At 43.6% G+C, this 24,504-nt stretch overlaps 1 protein-coding gene across 2 annotated transcripts in view; it reads left to right on the top strand.

Moving 5' to 3' along the window:
• plcb1l (phospholipase C beta 1-like) overlaps positions 1-24,504 on the top strand; it is a 74,207-nt gene that overhangs the window by 49,121 nt on the left and 582 nt on the right. Inside the window, exons 21-34 of one of the 2 annotated variants that reach the window (XM_089119014.1) lie at positions 853-1,017; positions 1,082-1,181; positions 1,266-1,370; positions 1,474-1,583; positions 2,974-3,106; positions 3,202-3,255; positions 6,250-6,445; positions 7,023-7,179; positions 8,940-9,016; positions 9,179-9,268; positions 9,658-9,715; positions 11,403-11,489; positions 11,688-11,712; positions 23,962-24,504. The exon at positions 23,962-24,504 is cut by the window's right edge and continues 582 nt beyond it. In XM_089119014.1, coding sequence (XP_088975140.1) covers positions 853-1,017; positions 1,082-1,181; positions 1,266-1,370; positions 1,474-1,583; positions 2,974-3,106; positions 3,202-3,255; positions 6,250-6,445; positions 7,023-7,179; positions 8,940-9,016; positions 9,179-9,268; positions 9,658-9,715; positions 11,403-11,489; positions 11,688-11,712; positions 23,962-24,053 — 1,449 coding nt within the window. In that variant the 3' untranslated portion in view covers positions 24,054-24,504. The remainder of the gene's footprint in view (positions 1-852; positions 1,018-1,081; positions 1,182-1,265; positions 1,371-1,473; positions 1,584-2,973; positions 3,107-3,201; positions 3,256-6,249; positions 6,446-7,022; positions 7,180-8,939; positions 9,017-9,178; positions 9,269-9,657; positions 9,716-11,402; positions 11,490-11,687; positions 11,713-23,961) is intronic. The other variant, XM_039684330.2, reaches the window with a different exon arrangement.

Below are 24,504 nucleotides of genomic sequence, written 5' to 3'. Positions count from 1 at the left end.
TCCCCTTTACATTTTTCATAATTCTCCTTTACTAAATCTTCATTGAAATCCCAGTTTGTGCTGGAAGCTCGTTTACCAGTTTTTCAGCAAGAGTAGTTAAAAATGATTAAAACAGTCTGCTTCCTTCTTCTGATCAGACATCAGTCTTCCATCTATTCTAGAGCCATTGACCGCAGTCTTCCTCCTATTGCCCAATCATCCTAAACTCTTCAGTTCACCGCGGCGCCTCGGGGGAACCGGTGGCCGAAACACTTATCTAATCACGGCAATACTATTGGCCGGCGACGGCGTATGACGTTAATATCTCTTACCTCATTTCTTTTAGATTTAAATTGCTCAAAACTATAATAATTTCTATCCCTTTTAAATATCTTCGAACAATCTCTACATTCCTTCATCACCCATCTGTCATCCGAGGTTCAGTCTCTAATCTCTTCATAGGGTGTCAACCTCACAAATACTTTTAAAACCCAAGCCATCTCTACATCTGAAGTTCATTAATCTGAACTGTAGGAATATTGAATATCAATAAGAATATGATATTAACTAGTTTAACTAGAAACACCAGACTTTAAGCTTGCGCTAGGAGGGACTCAGCCTGGAAACTTTAATAACAGTGTTTTCCGTTACCTGTGTTTTTTTCTATACAGTTGTCAGTATATTTGACAAATGTTTTTAAAACTTGTTCAATACTCTGTTATTGAAATCTGATCATCAAATCTGAGAGTATGCAGCAGTATTACTGTAGAACACTGGCTGAAATGAAAGACTCGTTTAAATCCAGCTCGTTTGCGCAATGTCCATTCGATTGAGAATGAATGTCTGGATCTGAGGTTCCCGTGTCATTATCAGATCATCTCCGCTCAGTTCCTGTCCGATAAGAGAGTCGGTGTTTACGTGGAGGTGGAAATGTACGGCCTGCCGGTGGACACCAAGCGGAAAGCGTTCAAGACCAAGACGTCCCAAAGCAACGCCGTCAACCCAGTGTGGGACGAAGAGCCGATGGTCTTCAAAAGAGTACGTGTGAACAAACACCGAATCATCGTGAAACGGTCAGAGTTTGACACGCCGTTTGTTTCAGGTGGTTCTTCCCACACTCGCGTCACTGAGAATAGCCGTGTACGAAGACAACGGCAGATGCATCGGCCATCGCATCATCCCGGTGTGTGCCATCCGACCTGGCAAGTATCGGTTACGTTTCTCTCAGTGTGAACTGGCATTACGGTGCAGTGGCTGATGGGTAAAGAGCGATCTCTCTGCTGCAGGATATCATTACATCAGTCTGAGGAACGAGAAGAACCAAGCGCTGACGCTGTCGTCCGTGTTCGTCTACACCGAGGTCAAGGATTACGTCCCAGACACCTTCGCAGGTACAAGAGCCAAATAAACAGGCTGTTTGTAGCGTTTCATTTTTGTACGTTAAAACTCACATCTGCTCACGAGTTCTTGTCCTGACTGCGTTTGTGCTGTTAGATGTGATCGAGGCTCTGTCCAATCCCATCCTGTATGTCAGTCTGATGGAGCAGAGAGCCAATCAGCTGGCGGCTCTGACCCAGGAGGAGGAGCAGGCCGACGGAGAGCAGGTGAGTGACTTCAGGTGCGTTTACCTCCGGCAGACTCCGCACTGCGTCCATGGCGTAACCGGTGTCTGAGATGCTCATCTAATCATGGCAGTCCTTATGGCCGGCGACAGCCTGTGATGTCACTACTGGTGCGACCCGGAAGTATAAGGTGTGCCTGGAGAACATGTCAACAACTTTCCGTCCTCAGGGACTCTGAAGTGTGTGTGTGTCTAAGATATTTGACACCGGATGACACACACAGCTTTGGGATCAGAGTATGAGTGACCAACTATGAGTTTCCTATTAGAATTGTGCGATTTCAGAGGGAGCTCGCTGAGGAGATTGAGAGAATTGTTTATCACTGAAACAGCCGTCCCACGAGAGCAGGGGATGCTGATGAGGGTGAAGAGGTTGTACCTACACCGGTCTCTGCCCGCGTATGTTGTGAGTGTTATGGAACGCGCTCATGTGTGTGTGTGAGATTAAATGTGTGTTTGTGTGAGTGCATGTAAGGATTTGTGTGTGTGTGTGAGTACAGTTGCCAGGCGTGTCTGTGTCTCTATGACGACAGGCATGTTCTCTGAGTCTGCACATGCTCAGTTCTTCTCTTAGTTGGTTTAGCTGAATATATTCAGGGTTCACACTGAAACTACACGACTGTCCAGTCATTGATTCTGGAATGAGATCTTTATAAACTAGATAAAACCAGATCAACTTAACGAGACGCTGATAAGCTTGACTTAATTAGAAATGATTTTATAGCAAATTTACTGACTTTTTCATCTCTAGAAATAACGGTTTCCCTCACACACCAGAGAGAACCCTGGCTCTTCAATCGGAACGACTGATTAAAAATAAGAAGTGTAATTTGGGTTTTCATCTGATGTTGGTTTAGTGTGTTCCTCTGTCTCAGTCCAGCTGAATCAGCGAGATCCGCTAGCAACGGTTTGTGCCGCAGGTTAGCCCTGAGTCAGACGAACGCTAGTGTTTGAGGATCAGGTTAGTCATGCTGAGAGTGGGTTTCCATCGCTATACTTACACACTCTGGACAGACATGCAGGTATGATGTTTTTGATCATTATATATCATAGTTTCATCTGGTTGAAGCTCAGTTTAAGACTAAGATCGTGAGCCGTTAAGTTACAGTCAGGACGCGCATGGGATTTCCAGTCATAGTAAAGATATTAAACCATGGAAATATCAAAGTGTAGTGTATATATATATATATATATATATATATATATGGATATATCATAGTATAGTGTAGGGTTAGTTCTCCGCTGATTCATTACAAGTTGTATAAAATGATTTGTAAATATGAGACTCCAGTCGTCATGGTTCAGTCTTCTCACGTCTGCTGTGTTCACCTGTAGATCTGTGTGTTTTATTGTCTGTCGTGTGATTGGTGCAGGTGAATGGAGGAGGTGATCTGGTGTCAGAGGTCATGAGTGACCCGAACCCGGCGGCGGCACCAGAGAACGGGCTGAACCATCCCAGCGTCTCACCCAAACCCTCCGTGGTCAGTCAGCAGACTCCGTCCTCAGGTGTGTGTGTGTGTGTGTGTGTGTGTGTGTGTGTGTGTGTGACAGGCGTCCAGTGCCGCTGAATCAGCAGATCATCGTCTCTCTGTATTTTTCAGGGTCGCTCAAACCCGCTGTGAGGCCTGAGGACGTCGTTCAGAGTGTTTTAACAGGTACGTGTCACGGTTTGGTCTGATCTCAGATGTGCAGTGATTCAGATGATTAGATCACCACAGACGGATGTTGATCCAGGTGTAAACGATGATTAGAGCTCCTCAAATACTTCCTTACACTGATTTAAGCTTTATATACACAGCGCTTCATACAGTACAGATTGTTTCAAAGCAGCTTCACAATAATAGACAGGAAAATAACTGAAGCATAAGCGTCATCAGACATGAGACACATTCAGATTCAGCTTCAGTCATTATTATCCAGATCAGTCGAGTAAAGTTGTAAAGTTCATCAATGATTAAATGAATTTGATCTCATGATCATTCTGAAGGACATGGACGTGTTAAAAAGATGCGTAATATCCAGCAATATTTTTGAATATCTGAAACTATTAGATGAGAACAGAACTTGGACTGAACTGAATAATGACTGTGTTTCATTTTCACAAGCTGATTATACTGTATACAGAAAATACTTTTTTACTTCAAATGCTTTGTAACGTTTGTGCTGGAAAATGATTATACGATTCTTAATTGGACTTGTTTTTTTAAATTATAGGCTTACTGTATGTGTTTTCTGCAAATGTATTTGTTGAAAGTGTAATTCTTTAATGATATAAATGAGAAGTGTCAACGAGGCGGTCCCTGTGAAGGCCTCCCTCCCTTTACCCCCGTACAGGTAGAAGCGCTGTCAGGATCATTCCGGTTCTCGTTCGCAGACGCGTCAAATTTCTGTATTATATATTTTTAAGACCAGACAAGTAGTTTTTTTAAGGGTTGATTTGTGAAGAAGGACTACATGCATGCGCACATATATATCCAAACTGAACATGTAATGCGCATGTGCTCATCGTCGGCGTTTTCACGGGTTTGCGTTTTTGAGGTTTGTGCAGAGATACAGGAGAATCATTTGCCCCTTTGAAAGTATTTCAGGGAGTGCGTTCTCGAGACACCAGGCACTGTTTTGTGCGATCGAGCGGCCGGAGCGTATTAAGAGTTTTTCTGTTAGAAAGTGAGTTAATCACTAATGATCTTCGCAATGGAAGTGAATCAATCAAAACTTTAGCTGTACAATAACTTCATCCTAATGCTGTTGTACTGCCTAAACAATCTGTTATGGTAATTTCTACAATAACTGTAAAGCTGCTTTGAAACAATCCATCCTGTTAAAAGCGCTTTATAAATGAAGGTGACTTGACATATATATATATATGTATGTATATATATGTATATATGTCAAGTCACCTTCATTAGGCAGACTTTATTGACCTCCCATCCTTAATTAGTAGGGTTTAATGTGGAGTTGGCCTACCCTTTACAGCAAAACTATTCTGGGAAGGTTTTCCACAAAGTTTAGGAGTGTGTTTATGGGCATTTATGACCATTCTTCTAGAAGAGCAGTTGTGAGGTCAAGCACTGATGTTGGAAGATAAGTCTCCAGTCTAGTTCATCCCTAAGCTGTTCTATTGGTGTGGTGAGCAGGACGGCCGAGGGACGTGAGAGAAAGTCGCGAGGCCGGTGGTGCGATTGCTAATAAGCAGCACCTGTGAAGCACACCGGTCTCGCATCTCTCACGAAGGAGCGGAGCCATAAAGGGGGAGCGACGGAGTGGATGATCGAGAGAGAGGAACAGGCCTGATTTTATTTGTGTTTTATATTTTATTTGGTAAGCCAGCAGTCGTCCGCGAGGGGCTGCTGGCAGGTAATTTGTTTGTTTATTTTATTTAAATAAAGTTTTATTTTATTATTATTATCCGGTTCCTGCCTCCTTCTTCCCTGAACTTTGTTACACTGGTGCCGAAACCCGGGAAGAGGGAGGAACGCGCTGTCCGAGGGTCCTCGCCGCTGTGGGGAATCCGCGGTGCCATCGAGCATGGTGCGCGAGTCGCAGCCGCTCGCCGTGAGCCGGAGCCTGCTGCCGTCCGCCGCAGAAGGGGAGGAGCAGGGAGCGGGGGACTCGCGGCCATGGACGCTCGAGGCGGGGCGCTGGGATGAGTTGCCGGGGGGACGCCCGAGCTCGCCGCCGACCGCCTGGAAAATGGAGGGGCGGCTGCCGTTCGGGAGGGAGAGGAGGAGTCACCGCCGCTTGCCGTGGGCCGGAGCCTGCTGCCATCCGCCAGTGAAGGGGAGGAGCAGGGAGCGGGGGACTCCTGCCGTCTGCCCAAGGCACCCGAGGAGCCGTCGCCATCCACCGGGGGCGGGGGAGCGTCGAGGCGTTCACCGAGGGCCATCCAGCGTCGCTGCCGGGCACCGCGGAGGAGATCGCCCAGCTGGTGAGGGACAAGATGGCAGCGCGTTGTGGGAGCCGGACTATTTTTTTTTTTTTTTTTTTAATAATAAAATAAAACTTTATTTAAATAAAATAAACAAACAAAATACCTGCCAGCAGCCCCTCACGGACGACTGCTGGCTTACCAAATAAAATATAAAACACAAATAAAATCAGGCCTGTTCCTCTCTCTCGATCATCCACTCCGTCGCTCCCCCTTTATGGCTCCGCTCCTTCGTGAGAGATGCGAGACCGGTGTGCTTCACAGGTGCTGCTCATTAGCAATCGCACCACCGGCCTCGCGACTTTCTCTCACGTCCCTCGGCCGTCCTGCTCACCACAATTGGGTTGAGATCAGGACTCTACCCCAAACTGTTCTCACAAAGTTGGGAGCATGAAATTGTCCAAAATGTCTTAGTAAGCTGAAGAATTAAGAGTTCCTTTCACTGGAACTAAGAGACCAAGCCCTAAAAAACAAGCCCAAATAACCCCCCCTCAACCAAACAACTCCACACCAAAACCTACAACCAGCTCCTATAACCAGCAGGCTGCTTTATGTTGATTGGGCTGTTTTGCAAAGTATTTGCGAGTTGTTTTGAACGAGCTGTAAAACAGGGACATTTCAGCGCACAGAACACCAAAAACTGGGACTGGCCCCTGGAACACAAAGACGTCTGGACACCTTTGTGTGTGTGTGTGTGTGTGTGTGTGTGTGTGCTTGACAGAGGTGGACGCTCAGACTGTAGATGAACTGAAACAGCTGAAAGGTTATTCGAGAGAAAAGAAGAGGCAGTACAAGGAATTAAAGGAGGTCATGAAGAAACACAACAAGAAAACCAATGACTTGATCAACGAACACGCATCGAAACAGAAGCATCTGCTGAGCGAGTTCCTGCGGCGCAGGTCCACCCTGCAGAAGAGGTGAGTTGGTTAAGCTGGGTGAGCTGGGTGAGTTGAGTGGACTGGGTAAGCTGGATGAGTTGGGTGAGCTGGGAGAGCTGGATCAGTTGGGTGTGCTGGGTGAGTTGGGTGAGCTGGGTGAGCTGGATGAGTTGGGTGAGCTGGGTGAGCTGGGTGAGCTGGGTGAGCTGGGTGAGTTGGGTGAGTTGAGTGGACTGGGTAAGCTGGGTGAGTTGGGTGAGCTGGATGAGTTGGGTGAGCTGGGTGAGCTGGGTGAGCTGGGTGAGCTGGGTGAGTTGGGTGAGTTGAGTGGACTGGGTAAGCTGGGTGAGTTGGGTGAGCTGGATGAGTTGGGTGAGCTGGGTGAGCTGGGTGAGCTGGATCAGTTGGGTGAGTTGGGTGAGTTGGGTGAGCTGGGTGAGCTGGATCAGTTGGGTGAGCTGGGTGAGTTGGGTGAGCTGGGTGAGCTGGATCAGTTGGGTAAGCTGGGTGAGTTGGGTGAGTTCAGTAAGTTGGTTATGGTTAGGGTTAGGCTTAGGGTTAGGTTGGGCCTGTGTTTGCGCTGCTTTGGTGGGTCTGAACACTTGTGTCCCTGCAGGAGCGTCTCCCATCAGGATCCAGATCTGATGGCGATGGAGCAGGAGAGAGTTCAGAAACTCAGTGAACTGAAGGATCATCAGCAGCAGCAGCTCCTCACGCTGAGACAGGAGCAGTTCTACAGTGAGAAGTACCTCAAACGAGAACACGTCAGACTGGTGATTACAGTTGTGTCTGTCTATTTAAACAATACAAATCAGAGTCAAGACAACGATGGGCAATTCTTCTTTTGTTTTACTGTGCAAAATCAGAATGACCAACTTTGTGAGCATGGGTCTAACTGGCCAACCAAATTCTAACCCTGAGTTAACCTAAGGCGCTTTTCCACTGCATAGTACGGTACGGTACGGTTCGGCTCACTTGTGGTGCTTTTCCACTGCATGGTACGGTACAGTACGGTTCGCTTCAGGTCGCTTTAAATGGTACCTGGTCTGTTGAGGTTCCAAGCGTACCGTACCGGTACTAAAATGTGACGTGAAACACTGCAGATCACTGATTGGTCAGACAGAATCGTCATTCCCTGCGTCACTACTAGCGTCATTGGATTTGCGACACGAGACACGAGACACTTTTTTAGCAGTATTTTTGTTTTGCTGCCATCAGCCTCATTTTAAACACATGTTTCCGTCTAGCAGTTAAAAACAACCACATACCGAGAATCAGGAACACCATCCCCTCGATAGTCTCCATTGTTCCTGTGTTGTGGGTTTGAAAATGTGGCGCTTTTAAGATGATGTCATGGCAGTAGAGGCGCGAGCAAATAACGATCAGTCCCACACACTTTGAAGGGGTACTACTGCGGTGGAAACGCAAAGCGATCCGAACTGTTCCGCGCCGAGTCTAAGTGTACTGAGCCGAACCGTACCGTACTATGCAGTGGAAAAGCGCCACTAGAGTGGCCAAGTAGTGCTTATTCCTGAGTGATTTCTACTCAATACACTGCAACTACTATCTGATCATTTTAGGAGACTCTGTGGGGAATCCAAATCTGTACACATGCATCCTGCCATTAAAGGAGTAGTTCACTTTAAAATGAAAATCAAATTGCCAGGGCGGGCTTTATACAATGATGGACAGATGATCTGCAGTTACGTAATCATCACGTTATCAAAGAGCGCTGGGTTAAACTGATTACCCTCAGAGATGGCCGCCGCTGGAGAACTGAGATGTAGATTCAGTTATCACATCCGTTGTAAAAGAAATCGACAGCGCATTCCTTTTAAAAGACGAACAGATAGCTGCAATCAAGGCTTTTGTCAATCGGAAAGATGTGTTTGCCGTCCTTCCTGCAGGATTCGGCAGAAGTTTAATTTATCAGCTGGCTATGATGGTCGCTAGAAGAGGTGAACCCTGCGGACGCACTCATGGAGGACCGAGTGAAAGAATCAACACTCATTATTTTACTACTTCCAGTGTGCGTGTAGTTGAGTTTTGTTGATAACTATGTGTAGCTCATGGTTCGTATGGAGCAGTATCAGACTCACAGTCTGACTAGAATATGAGTATGACAAAATAAACGTGCATCTGTCCATCATAAAAGTGCTCCAAACGGCTCAGGTGAGTTGATAAAGGCCTTCTGGCGAAGTGATGTGTTTGTATAAGAAAAATATTCATATTGAACATGTTACACAGTAAAATTCTAGCTTGACCTAAAATAAAGCTTCCACGATACACACCGTTTCAATCCCGTCTCACACTGCAATAAGGGATGTTCTTCCTCAGTGTCTCATTTTCCAGCACAAATATTGAAAACGTTTTTTAATCAAGATACATTTAAAACAGATGAAGTAACAGATCATTTGGTGATCAGATATAGTGCAGGGTTTGAGGAGCCGGTGTGTTTGCCCGGTGCGTGTGTATCAGACGGTCTGTGAACAGTGTCGGCTCACACACACGTTGTGTTTCTCTTCATCTGTAGCTGGTAGAGAAGCTGGTGACGGTGGCGGAGGAGTGTCAGAGTAACCAGCTGAAGAAACTCAAAGATCTGTGTGAGAAGTAAGTCACCATCACTCGCCCTCACCACGCTCAAACACGACTCTCTTTCTTCTGTGCGACGTAAAGAAGATGCTGCGAGAAGTCTCCAGTGTTTCTGTCGTTTGGACACAGACGTTCCTCTAAATTTCTTCTTTTGAGCGGTTCTGGTTTCATTTTCTTCAGAGAAAACAAAGAGTTGAAGAAACGGATGGACAAGAGACGACAGGAGAAGTTTCAGGAGGCCAGAGCGCTGGAGAAAACTCTGACGGACGAGTGAGTGACTTTAACCCGTCAGTCTTCTATTATCATGATAGACGTGTTCTCAGATCAACATCTCCACCAGTCCATCCGAGTCTGGCCTGAACGACACTCGGGTTTACTTTGATGGTCCACTTTACACATTTTACTTACTATTCTTAACTTGGCAACTATATGTCAATAAAGAGTGTTAGTGGGGTGTAAGGCTAGGGTTAGGTGTTGGTTGATGCATGTAGTTGCAAAGTTACTAAAGAAGAGTGTTTAAAGAAGACCATCGAAATTACAGTATCATCATTCTTACCAGATGACTAGAGTTTGTTGAGCAGGAATAAACACCAGTGTTGTTGATCCATCATCTTTACTCACTGCGTGACACTGACATGTAGAATCCTCCTGTTCTGTAGGAGAAAGATGGAGATGAACAGATCGCACGTGAATGAGGTGGTGCAGTCCATCAGACGGGTGAGTGCTGGTCAGGGTGGGAATACTGGATAACCCCTGCTGGTCAATGCTGGACTACTAGTTAACCCCTGCTGGTCAGTACAGGAATACTAGTTAACCCCTGCTGGTCAATGCAGGAATACTAGTTAACCACTGATGGTCAGTACAGGAATACTAGTTAACCCCTGCTGGTCAATGCAGGAATACTAGTTAACCCCTGCTGGTCAATGCAGGAATACAAGTTAACCCCTACTGGTCAGTGCAGGAATACTAGTTAACCCCTGCTGGTCAGTGCAGGAATACTAGTTAACCCCTACTGGTCAGTGCAGGAATACTTGTTAACCCCTACTGGTCAGTGCAGGAATACTTGTTAACCCCTGCTGGTCAGTGCAGGAATACTAGTTAACCCCTACTGGTCAGGGTGGGAATACTGGATAACCCCTACTGGTCAGTGCAGGAATATTAGTTAACCCCTGCTGGTCAATGCTGGAATACAAGTTAACCCCTACTGGTCAGTGCAGGAATACTTGTTAACCCCTACTGGTCAGTGCAGGAATACTAGTTAACCCCTGCTGGTCAGTGCAGGAATACTAGTTAACCCCTACTGGTCAGTGCAGGAATACTAGTTAACCCCTGCTGGTCAGTGCAGGAATACTAGTTAACCCCTACTGGTCAGTGCAGGAATACTAGTTAACCCCTGCTGGTCAGTGCAGGAATACTTGTTAACCCCTGCTGGTCAGTGCAGGAATACTAGTTAACCCCTACTGGTCAGTGCAGGAATACTAGTTAACCCCTGCTGGTCAGTGCAGGAATACTTGTTAACCCCTACTGGTCAGTGCAGGAATACTTGTTAACCCCTACTGGTCAGTGCAGGAATACTAGTTAACCCCTACTGGTCAGTGCAGGAATACTAGTTAACCCCTGCTGGTCAGTGCAGGAATACTAGTTAACCCCTACTGGTCAGTGCAGGAATACTTGTTAACCCCTGCTGGTCAGTGCAGGAATACTAGTTAACCCCTACTGGTCAGTGCAGGAATACTAGTTAACCCCTACTGGTCAGTGCAGGAATACTAGCAGGTGTAAAGCCTCCTTCTCCTTTGACAGACAATTAAAAGTAGCCGTCTATCCTGACATGTAAGCGACATAAAGCCGTCATCAGCTCTTCTGATTAGCTTGTGTACAGAAGAGGAAAAACATGCTAAACACAAAAAAATAAGATCCAACTGATCAAATAATCATCATTAGAGTTCGAACAGCAAAATAAACAGCCTTTAATCAATTTAAAATGAAAGAGAAAACATGGTTTTCATTCAATTATGATTTTACACTGACTCCTCCTGTAATTACATAGTTACACCTGTATGTGGCGCCAAATAACAAATGACAGTTTCTAGGACACATCTCTCAATCCTTAACTCAGTTTTCATTGAGTTCTCCTGAGCATCTTTTGAACGATGAATAATGTAGAGGATTTATACCAACACTCACGGCTCATCTGGGCAACAGATGGGTGTTAGTTAGGGTTAGTTAATGGTTAGTTTGTTCTGTGTTCAGTATTGTGATGACCGTGACATGTTCTTTGGGTAACTTCATGTGTAGTGGAACACGTCTGTAAGCGTGTGTGTGTGTGTGTGTGTGTGTGTGTGTGTGTGTGTGTGTGTGTGTGTGTGTGTGTGTGTGTGTGTGTGTGTGTGTGTGTGTTTTCCAGCTGGAAGACGCTCAGGTCAAACGCCTGGAGAGACTGCTGGAAAAACATCAAGATATTCGACAGCAAATCCTGGATGACAAACCGAAGGTATCGTGACGTGCATGTTTCTTTAAGATTAGACGTTCATTGACATGTTTGGATCTCTCGGGAAGTTTAGAGCACTGCAGAAACACACACACTCTCTCTTTCTTTCTCTCTCTCTCTCTCACACACACACACACACACACACACACACACACGTTCAGCTGCAGTGTTTGTGTCTCCTCACTGTCACTGTTATTTTAGGAGGACGGCTCGCAGGAACTGAGCGGTAAGAGTTTCTGCATCCCAGTATTCAGTTCATCACAAACATTCATCTGACATTCACACACTCAGTTTCTGAGCCGCTGAGATAACACACAACTCTGCATCATACCGGCCTCATCCAATAACCAGCTTACTGTGTGTGTGTGTGTGTGTGTGTGAGAGAGAGAGAGAGAGAGAGTGTGCTAATGTCATTTTAGTTGATATACAGCATGTATTTGTCTTCGTTTGTTTTTTATTTTTGCATTTTGTTAAAATGATCATAAGTTCATCGGAAATCATCATCCTGTCATCATTTACTAACCCTGAACACAAAAGGAAATACTCTGAGGAACACCGGAGCCATTGACTGTCCTGATGGACAGAAAAACTAAACACGAAACACCGAGACATTCCTCAGAATATCATCTTTTGTTTTTCACAGCACAGATTTGTGTAAATGATGCATGAATGATATATATATATATATATAGTATATGTTTGGGTGGACTGTTACTTGAAGAGAAAAGCACTGTTTACACTCATAGAAACTGTTCTTCTGAGAACATGAGCTTCTTGAGGATGAGGATGAGACGGCCACTGATGAAGGCAGGTGTTTCTCTCTCGCGTGGTGATGTTTTGGAGTGTTTAATCAGTTCAGATCCACCAGAGGGCGTCATTGAGCTGTTAAACACTCACACACATCAGATGAGAGACGGACGCTTCACCACGGACTGGAATATGATGAAGATCTTTGCGTCCCCTTCAGATTCTCGTGATTACTGGAGTTATTCTGTGATATGGGTTTCAGAGCGTACAGATCGAGGACAACACTGAACACGTGAAGAACAGGCAGCGGTTCTGAGCTTCATTTGTGCTGGTGTTCGGATCAACACTGGTTTGAAGTTAAAGCAACCAGGACGAGCTGAAACATGAGCGAGAGAGAGAGAGAGAGAGAGAGTCCTGACCTATTTTTATGCCTTGGATCAGGCACCAATGGACAGCTATAAGCATCCTGGGTCTTCAGAGACCAGCAGAACCTTCTCAGATTCAGAGATGAAGTCTGCAAACGGGCAGCTGGTTTGACTTGTTCTGCCAGCAGAGCCTATCTGAACCTCTCCTCCCCAAACCTGCGGTGGAGGGACACAACAGTCTCAACACTGATAGTCTAGTCTTCCTTATAAATGCAGATTGTTTCCACGCAGCTTCACCGTGACACAGGTGTTGTTCAGCTGATCTGTTCCGATGTAAAGATCATCAATTATTCATTTAGTTCTTTCATCTGTACAGCAGTTCTGTAGAAACAGAGATGTCATCATCAGCTCAGATCAGTAATACTGCTGTATATTAAGTGTCCTCGACTAAGCAAACCAGAGACGCCAGTGGAACCCGAACTCCATCAGTGACACAACAGAGAAATACATTCACATTTATTCATTTAGCTGACGCTTTTATCGAAGCGACTTACAATTGCTATATATGTCAGAGGTCAACTAGGGGTTAAGTGTCTTGCTCAGGGACACATTGGCGTCTCACAGTGGATTCGAACCCGGGTCTCTCACACCAAAGGCATGTGTCTTACCCACTGCGTCACCACCACCCTTTTGCATTTAGACTGCACTTTTAAAACATTTTTCCATTGTCAGTATGAACACTACTTGAACTATTTCTACTAAGAAGCGGCATAGAGTAGTGCATAAGCACCTTTTGAGAATGTGTTGATGTTTAAATAGAAGCTGCTGTCACACCTCAGTGTGTGTGTGTGTGTGTGTGTGTGTGTGTGTGATTCACGCGCGCACCACGCCTCGGTCTGCCTGATTACATCTGACTTTCAGATTGACTTTGGCAGTGTGTTCATGAACTTCCCAGTGTTTGTTAGGTGAACGTTAGCACCTCGTCATGAGACCCGCAACGCAGTTCACATAATTCTGTTCTATTCTATACCATTTTATGGGAGAAATAAATGGATAAATATATAAAAGTGCAATTAATATGAAAAAGTCCTCTTCAAATGTCCAGATGATTCACTTAATAAACCGAAAAGAACAATGTGTGGAATTTTGGACACTTCATGCACTATGTGTTAGTGCAAAGTGCACATGATCAGGGTATAAGTACAGATCCTGATCAAACACACAGAGAGACACAGGCGGAGTGTGTGTGTGTGTGTGCTGAACTGTGTGTATTTTGGGACACTGGTGATGATGTGCTGTTTCGGGGGTGTTTGTACACTGGTTGTCGTATGACAGTGGCAGACGCTGATGTTGAATGAAGCTGTCGGCCACACACACACACACACACACACACTGAGCAGTCCTGTGACTTCACAAACACAGATCTGTGCCGTCACCATGGCAACACTCATCCCACTATTAACCCTGTAATAGCCTCGGTACGCGCGGAGAACAGGGAAACTCCTGGAAAAATGAAGGTTTCTCAGTGCTTTACCAGTTTATAGACGGATCCTCTTCATTGATGTGTCGTGATACTGACAGGAATCATTCAACCATCTCACAAATCTTGTTCTCTATTCAGCAAATAGTGATGCTTTTATTGTGTTTTATGTATTATGTGGGGAAAATGTATTACATGACTCTCTGAAATGCTTGATTTCTGATTGGTCAGTCGTGCCATTCCGAGGTCAGTTATTCGTCAATAACGACTGTCGTCAATAGCAACACTGCTCCAGGTAATAGAGATGCTTCTGGTCTCTCTCATTTATTCAAACGCAGCCTCCGTTACTGTAAAATAAAGCCGGAGGACTTCAGTTATACAGGTCTATGGTGATGTCGTTCAAGTGTTCGCCGTGTTGCTAGAATCGCTCAGGAATTATAAGATAATCATTTTAAAGAGTTTCTGGTAACACTTTACTATAAGGTTCATTAGTTAACTATCTTATTTAACATGAACTAAGAATGAACAATACTTCTACAGCATTTATTAATCTTAGTTCATGTGAATTTCAACATTTACTAATGCATTAATAAAATCAAAGGTTGTATTAGTTAATATTAGTAAATGAACTAACATGAACAATCAATGAACAGCTGGATTTTTATTAACTAAGATTAACAAATATTAACTAATACAGTAACAATAATGTATTGCTCATTGTTAGTTCATGTTAGTAAATACATTAAGTAATGTTACCCAATGAACCTTATTGTAAAGTGTTACCAGGTTTTCATGTCCCAGTTTGTAAATGCAAACACACACCGCTTTCAGGCTGATCGAGACTTTACTTCGCATTAACAACAGCACTGATCTGAGAACACAGAGTATTTTCATTTCTAAATGAACTATTAATATCATAATATGTTAAAAACACGCTGTTGTATTTCAGTCATGCGAGTGTCAAAGATCCTGTAATGTTTGTGTGTGTAGAGCGAGAGACAGATGGAGCAGATTGAGTCTCCCGCTGACTCTCTCTGGCACACGCGTGTGTTTGATGAGCGGCTCTTCATTAATAATTCACACGGTCCTCCTGATTCGCCAGGGGAACTTCTGTCACTCGATAGAAACCCGAGGAGCACAAACAGAGCATTGCTTTCTCAATGCTTTGATTCCATGTATCAGATGCTGAGGTCTCCACCAAGCAAACAATATCTGTTGTTTCTCCGTCTAGGTGAACTACAGACCCGATATAGTCCAGCTATGAGTAGGTTAACTACAGACCCGATATAGTCCAACTATGAGTAGGTTAACTATAGACCGATATAGTCCAACTATGAGTAGGTTAACTATAGACCCGATATAGTCCAACTATGAGTAGATTAACTATAGACCCGATATAGTCCAGCTATGAGTAGGTTAACTATAGACCCGATATAGTCCGGCTATGAGTAGATTAACTATAGACCCGATATAGTCCAGCTATGAGTAGATTAACTATAGACCCGATATAGTCCAGCTATGAGTAGGTTAACTATAGACCCGATATAGTCCAACTATGAGTAGGTTAACTATAGACCCGATATAGTCCAACTATGAGTAGGTTAACTATAGACCCGATATAGTCCAACTATGAGTAGGTTAACTATAGACCCGATATAGTCCAACTATGAGTAGATTAACTATAGACCCGATATAGTCCAGCTATGAGTAGGTTAACTATAGACCCGATATAGTCCAACTATGAGTAGGTTAACTATAGACCCGATATAGTCCAACTATGAGTAGATTAACTATAGACCCGATATAGTCCAGCTATGAGTAGGTTAACTATAGACCCGATATAGTCCGGCTATGAGTAGATTAACTATAGACCCGATATAGTCCAGCTATGAGTAGATTAACTATAGACCCGATATAGTCCAGCTATGAGTAGGTTAACTATAGACCCGATATAGTCCAACTATGAGTAGATTAACTATAGACCCGATATAGTCCAGCTATGAGTAGATTAACTATAGACCCGATATAGTCCAACTATGAGTAGGTTAACTATAGACCCGATATAGTCCAACTATGAGTAGGTTAACTATAGACCCGATATAGTCCAGCTATGAGTAGATTAACTATAGACCCGATATAGTCCAGCTATGAGTAGGTTAACTATAGACCCGATATAGTCCGGCTATGAGTAGATTAACTATAGACCCGATATAGTCCAGCTATGAGTAGATTAACTATAGACCCGATATAGTCCAGCTATGAGTAGGTTAACTATAGACCCGATATAGTCCAGCTATGAGTAGATTAACTATAGACCCGATATAGTCCAACTATGAGTAGGTTAACTATAGACCCGATATAGTCCAACTATGAGTAGGTTAACTATAGACCCGATATAGTCCAGCTATGAGTAGATTAACTATAGACCCGATATAGTCCAACTATGAGTAGGTTAACTATAGACCCGATATAGTCCAACTATGAGTAGGTTAACTATAGACCCGATATAGTCCAACTATGAGTAGATTAACTATAGACCCGATATAGTCCAACTATGAGTAGGTTAACTATAGACCCGATATAGTCCAACTATGAGTAGGTTAACTATAGACCCGATATAGTCCAGCTATGAGTAGATTAACTATAGACCCGATATAGTCCAACTATGAGTAGGTTAACTATAGACCCGATATAGTCCAACTATGAGTAGGTTAACTATAGACCCGATATAGTCCAACTATGAGTAGATTAACTATAGACCCGATATAGTCCAACTATGAGTAGGTTAACAATAGACCCGATATAGTCCAACTATGAGTAGGTTAACTATAGACCCGATATAGTCCAACTATGAGTAGGTTAACTATAGACCCGATATAGTCCAACTATGAGTAGGTTAACTATAGACCCGATATAGTCCAACTATGAGTAGGTTAACTATAGACCCGATATAGTCCAACTATGAGTAGATTAACTATAGACCCGATATAGTCCAACTATGAGTAGGTTAACTATAGACCCGATATAGTCCAACTATGAGTAGGTTAACTATAGACCCGATATAGTCCAACTATGAGTAGGTTAACTATAGACCCGATATAGTCCAACTATGAGTAGGTTAACTATAGACCCGATATAGTCCAACTATGAGTAGATTAACTATAGACCCGATATAGTCCAACTATGAGTAGGTTAACTATAGACCCGATATAGTCCAACTATGAGTAGATTAACTATAGACCCGATATAGTCCAACTATGAGTAGGTTAACAATAGACCCGATATAGTCCAACTATGAGTAGGTTAACTATAGACCCGATATAGTCCAACTATGAGTAGGTTAACTATAGACCCGATATAGTCCAACTATGAGTAGGTTAACTATAGACCCGATATAGTCCAGCTATGAGTAGGTTTACTATAGACCCGATATAGTCCAACTATGAGTAGGTTAACTATAGACCCGATATAGTCCAACTATGAGTAGGTTAACTATAGACCCGATAAAACGCAAAATTGCTTGCTGGGGTAGTCTCACTTTTGTGTTTAAACCGTTCGTGAACACACACACACACACACACACACGCGGTTATATGACGAGTGTGAAACGGGAACATTTCATCTAGATTGCATAAGCTCGATCCCTCGATGGCGGAGCAGAATTAGGACAGATGTGGATGAAGGTCATTCTCCTCCCTCAGCGCTTTAAGAGAGTGTGTGTGGATTGGACGTGAGAGTGTGTGTGGATTGTTGACAGATGACGAGTCTTTTGAGGAAAGACATATTTAACTGAGTCGGGAGGGAACAGAACTAGAATGGGCCGTGCTTTCATCTCCAGGCCTCTTTAGGTGAAACGGGGGCGACCCGCTGGAGTTTGAGGAGTTTCTCAGATCTTGTGCTGGAGGAGATGTTAGATTCTGTGCGGGAGAGCTTTGATTTGTCAGTGTTTATAAGTGACGATTATTTGAGTGGTTAAAGAAGTGGTTAAAGAGTTTTTCTCCATTCTGTCACTGATGGAGTTTGGGTTCCTCGACACTGTCGCCTTTTTCGCCTTTGGTGCGATTGGGTTTTGGCTTGCTTATTTAAGGACATTAAATTTAACATTTAATTTAATATTCAGCAATATTACTGACAGCATCATATGAGAACTGAGCTGAGCTGACGATGACATCACGGTTTTCTCCACAGCCGCTATATTATAAATGAACTAAATTAATATCTTTTTTACACAGAAATGAAGCATCGCTGAACTTCAGCTGGACGGTGACGCTATTCTCCACTGGAAACACACTCTTGCATTATTCTCCTGTTATCTCCGTAAAGATGCTCTGGCACACACTGTGTTGAATAAAGTGCTGTATAAATAAAGCTGACTCGTCTCGAAAGAAGCCGAATCTTCTTGACCTTCTTCACTGCGACTCTTAGGCTACGTTCAGACTCAGTCCAAATCCGATTTGTGTGCATATCCAATTGAAATCCAAACAGAATTAGCTAATGTGAACAGCAAAAAATCACATGATATGCAATTTTTACAAATCCGTTTCAAGCTATATTCATATGTGGATTTCTGGAAATCCGTTTTTGTTGGACCGCTCTGATCGGATTTCACATTATTTCTAACACCACGTCAGACGTTGTTATCAGAAAATGCTGAAAGTCATTGCCGAAACAATGCTGTGTTTTCCAAAGTGCCGGACAAGCAGAAAATGACAATATATCAGAGACATATTTGTAAACGGTGGAGATTTGTGATCCAGCACACGGATACACAGTTACAGAAGAGATTACTTGTACGCTTGATTAGGTGAAGACAGAACTGAAAGACTCTGATCACTCGAACCCCAGAGGTCGACTCGAGTCTCCTTCATCTATACAGCGCTTTAACTATAAAGTCTGTGTTTCACAGCAGCGTTACAGTAGATAACATGAGATTACAGTCACAGAATAAAGAGTCAGTCACAGTCATCTAGAATAAAGTTATCGTCCAGATAAAATTAGTTTTAATTGATTCACTTCCGTTGTAAAGATCATTAGTGATTAACTCAGCGGCCGCTAACACGACACCGCTCACACGACACCGCTCACACGACACTGCTAACACGACACTGCTAACACGACACCGCTAACACGACACCGCTCACACCACACCGCTCACACGACACCGCTAACACGACACTGCTAACACGACACCGCTAACACGACACCGCTCACACGACACCGCTCACACGACACCGCTAACACGACACCGCTCACACGACACCGCTAACACGACACCGCTAACACGACACCGCTCACACGACACCGCTCACACGACACCGCTCACACGACACCGCTAACACGACACCGCTAACACGACACCGCTCACACGACACCGCTAACACGACACCGCTAACACGACACCGCTAACACGACACCGCTCACACGACACCGCTCACACGACACCGCTAACACGACACCGCTAACACGACACCGCTAACACGACACCGCTAACACGACACCGCTAACACGACACCGCTAACACGACACAGAAACTGTAATGTGTTGCGGCCGCTCATCCACACACAGCGTTTGGGCTCGAGTCGAGAACACACACTCTGAAACAGGATTCAAGGTGCAATTCAGATTCTTTTTTGTAAAAACCTTATCTCTGTGTAAACTTAAAAAATGTGAATCTGTAGTCTATAGGTGTGCGTGTTTGTCAAGTATATTTATATAGTGCTTTCACAATATAGATTGCATCAAAGCAGCTTCACAGTATCAATCAAAAAATAATAACAATGTTCGTTTCTTAGTGGAAAAACTTCCACGTTTGGTAGAGCTGATCAAGCGGATTACTGATTGGTTAATTCATTTGAATAATTTGAAATATTAGTTTGTATAAATCTGTGCGCAGGCTAACCTCAGGATAAACAGAGAGACAAATATTAGCGTAGACGCCGTTCTTCTTATGATGTAACCAGTACATCAGGATTTACGGGACGCGTTCCCGGTTCCGGCTGATCTAATCTATGCAGCCTAACGTTGAATTATAGAAGTCTGTAGTGTGTTATGTGTGTGTGCTAGGCCAAAGAGATGTGTGTTTAGTCTAGATTTGAACTGCCAGAGTGTGTTTCCGCACCGGCCGCGGGTGATGAAGACGTGAGGTGGGAAAGGTCGACGGGAGTCTCAGATTAGCGTCACACACACACTAGGGCGTCTCTGCGTGTGCCAGCGGATCTGAGATGCGGTTTAATCCGGGCCTGTGTCTCGGCCAGCAGGGGGACAGCAGATGTCCTCTAGAAGTGGGTCGGCTTTGTCGGATCCATCTGGCCCTGTCATGTTGAACTCGGATGCTGGAAATATGATTTCTTGAAGGCGACCTTTGGGATGACGGCCCTCAGCCGGTCTGAGGAACTGGGTTGTGCAAATATACTTGTCTGTTTGCTTTAGTTTTCTGTGTTGGTAAACAGTGTTACAGACGGGCTGTGTTGTTCCTGCTTGCCTAACCCTCCTGACCCCAGTGCATGACAGCGAGGGCTGCCCCCAACGGTCCTCTAACCCATAGTCCACTACAGGAGGCCTGGTCGACTAAGATTTTATTAGTCGGTTAGTTGCAACAAAAGAAACTCTAGGAATTGTCAAATTAACGCAGGCTGGAAATTGAAACATTCGGCTATCGATCATTTATCGCCATCAAATATGGCTAATATCACTCGAAACATGTAAGAAGCAGCAACTTTACAAGTCCACTCTATTGTCCGATTGTCGAGAGTCGGCATCGTCGTCTTAATATCTGCAGCCGAAAACATTACCAATAAATGATTCAAATGTTCAGACAGTCTCCTCCAGTTTTTCCACGTCATCGTTATTATTATATTTGCCGGTGCGCGGTGTCCATGTGTGCGCTGATTAGGCTATGTATTTTATATAGCCAATTAAAGGCACATTATTTTGATTTATGGATTATTAATATAAACGCGTGATTAGTCGACTAATTGCTTAAAGGCGCACTTGGCAACTATTCCAACCTAATAAAACCGTCTAGAAATCATTTGGATGGTTCAATAACCTGTTTGGGAGAGAATAGTGGCTTCCCCAGGCAGAACACCACCCTTGCAACAACAGACTAGCGTCCCGGTAAGTTGGAAATGGAAGTCTTATGAGAAGCGAGAATGAGCGAGAAACACAAACTGCTTTATGGCGATTCGACATAATTCTATGATACTGTATGACGGATTACCCACTCGGTGGACACGGCTCCACACGATAGAGTTGGCCAGCTCTGATAATAACAAATGCACATGAGCAGCGGTAGAACGCGGGAGGAAGTGAGTTTTTTTATGCCAGTGTTGTGAAATGTACGCCGCACAGCTGTAGGGGGCGCTGATGAGAACACTTGCGATAACAAAAGTGAAAATCAGCGAAGAAATGAATAGAGTTGCTAAGTGCCCCTTTAAATGAACGACTACATGTCAACTAGAAAAATCTTCAGTCGAGGGCAGCCCTAGAAAGCATTAAACCTGAACTGAGGGAAAACAACGCCAGAGACTCTCAGATTACACACAAGCTCCAGCGTTTCACAATCATAGTGTTTGACACCATTCATCTTTGGTGCTTTCTTTAATTACACCGTTCCCTGGAGATCGAGCGGGGTAGTTAACCAGTCAAACAAGCAGTAAAGCAATTATTGGGTCAGAATGAATACAATTCTGACATCTTTAATCACTTGGGGAGTCTGTGCCTGGAGAAAAACAGGAGAATCCACTGAGATGAAGTCCTGTTGCTGTTTAACACTAAAGTAATAGAGCTTGTGGATCTTCTGAGATCATCTCTAATGTTGACCCTTTAACCTCAGGCTGCGGTTTTACTGTCCTGCGGTCAAGCTTTAGTTTTCTGTTTAATCGATGTATTTATTCATATAACAGTGCTGATAATGTGATAATAGTCTAGATCAGAGGTTCTCAACTGGTGGATCACGACCCAAACATATGTTTCAGCTGCTGTAAGACACGCTATAACCCAGCAAGCAACATCCGTCATTTAACCATCTAGGTTAACTATAGACCCAATATAGTCCAGCTATGAGTAGATTAACTATAGACCCGATATAGTCCGGCTATGAGTAGGTTAACTATAGACCCGATATAGTCCAGCTATGAGTAGGTTAACTATAGACCCGATATAGTCCAGCTATGAGTAGGTTAACTATAGACCCGATATAGTCCAGCTATGAGTAGGTTAACTATAGACCCGATATAGTCCGGCTATTAGTAGGTTAACTATAGACCCGATATAGTCCAGCTACGAGTAGGTTAACTATAGACCCGATATAGTCCAGCTATTAGTAGGTTAACTATAGACCCGATATAGTCCAGCTACGAGTAGGTTAACTATAGACCCGATATAGTCCAGCTATGAGTAGGTTTACTATAGACCCGATATAGTCCAGCTATGAGTAGGTTAACTATAGACCCGATATAGTCCTGCTATGAGTAGGTTTACTATAGACCCGATATAGTCCAACTATGAGTAGGTTTACTATAGACTTGATATATAGTCCAGCTACGAGTAGGTTAACTATAGACTCGATATAGTCCAGCTATGAGTAGGTTTACTATAGACCCGATATAGTCCAGCTATGAGTAGGTTAACTATAGACTTGATATATAGTCCAGCTATGAGTAGGTTAACTATAGACCCGATATAGTCCAACTATGAGTAGGTTTACTATAGACTTGATATATAGTCCAGCTATGAGTAGGTTAACTATAGACTTGATATATAGTCCAGCTATGAGTAGGTTAACTATAGACCCGATATAGTCCAGCTATGAGTAGGTTTACTATAGACCCGATATAGTCCAGCTATGAGTAGGTTAACTATAGACTTGATATATAGTCCAGCTATGAGTAGGTTAACTATAGACCCGATATAGTCCAACTATGAGTAGGTTTACTATAGACTTGATATATAGTCCAGCTATGAGTAGGTTAACTATAGACTTGATATATAGTCCAGCTATGAGTAGGTTAACTATAGACCCGATATAGTCCAGCTATGAGTAGGTTTACTATAGACCCGATATAGTCCAACTATGAGTAGGTTTACTATAGACTTGATATATAGTCCAGCTATGAGTAGGTTAACTATAGACTTGATATATAGTCCAGCTATGAGTAGGTTAACTATAGACCCGATATAGTCCAGCTATGAGTAGGTTTACTATAGACCCGATATAGTCCAACTATGAGTAGGTTTACTATAGACTTGATATATAGTCCAGCTATGAGTAGGTTAACTATAGACCCGATATAGTCCTGCTATGAGTAGGTTAACTATAGACCCGATATAGTCCTGCTATGAGTAGGTTAACTATAGACCCGATATAGTCCAGCTATTAGTAGGTTAACTATAGACCCGATATAGTCCAGCTATGAGTAGGTTTACTATAGACTTGATATAGTCCAGCTATGAGTATGACTTCTACCCAAAATAACCTTGAATTTGATTACATGTTTTTCCTAGAATAACTTGCTAGATGTATCATGTAACATCATGTCATGTAAACAAATGTCTATGAAATTTTCACTGATAGCCCAAACTTTGCCTTGTTTTATCCTAGACATCAGGCCGTGTTTGGACACTATTAGACGTGTTTTAAACGCAAAATTGCTTGCTGGGATAGATGTTCTGATCAGGAGAAATGCTCTCCATGTGGCTGTTGAGGTCAAAGATATCAGACGGCTAGCGATCCTCAAAAACCGTCATCTTTAAGATGGAAGAATGGGAAAGGAATGGAAGCACTGCAGTAAAACGAGTGCAGCGTGGTTGGGAGGATCTGGTCTAGGGTTAGGGTTAAGCTTCTTCTGCTCAGGGGTTCCTCATGTGGTTCTGTGTTTTGCAGCTTCAGATCGAGCTGGATCAGGAATATCAGGACAAGTTCCGGAGGCTCCCGGTGGAAATCCAGGAGTTCGTTCAGGATTCTGCTGCCTGTAAAGCCCAGTCGAGGGACAGCGGAGACGGTCTTCCCGTTTCCACGGAAACACTCCGGTCGGAGTCGGGATCTTCTGAGAAAGGGTTCGACACGACACTCTGAGCTTGAGTTTGTTCTTCGTACGCTGTTGAGTTTCCCTGGTTTAATGTGCACCTTTAGTATGACGACTGGATGACCTACTTGAACAACATAAAAATATATACATTTCTTTTTTCTTACTTTTAAAACATAGTTTTTACAAGAACTTGCTGCTTATGTGGATTTAAACATGTGTTTATGTTTAGACGAGTCTTACTGTTTGAGTCTCTTGCTGATGTTTGAGCAGTTATTAAATATGTAATGTTAGGCTACTTAAGCGCACTACTTAGGTCACATCCAGACATGGCTGCCACTGTTTAGACTTTATATGAATTTGTTTCTTTTATATAAGAAAACATGGACATTAAATCAAGT

This window comes from Pimephales promelas, chromosome 13 (genome assembly GCF_988280905.1).
Source record: "Pimephales promelas chromosome 13, fPimPro1.hap1.1, whole genome shotgun sequence".
NCBI classification, from domain to species: domain Eukaryota; kingdom Metazoa; phylum Chordata; class Actinopteri; order Cypriniformes; family Leuciscidae; genus Pimephales; species Pimephales promelas.
This window is presented reverse-complemented; position numbering and strand designations above follow the sequence as displayed.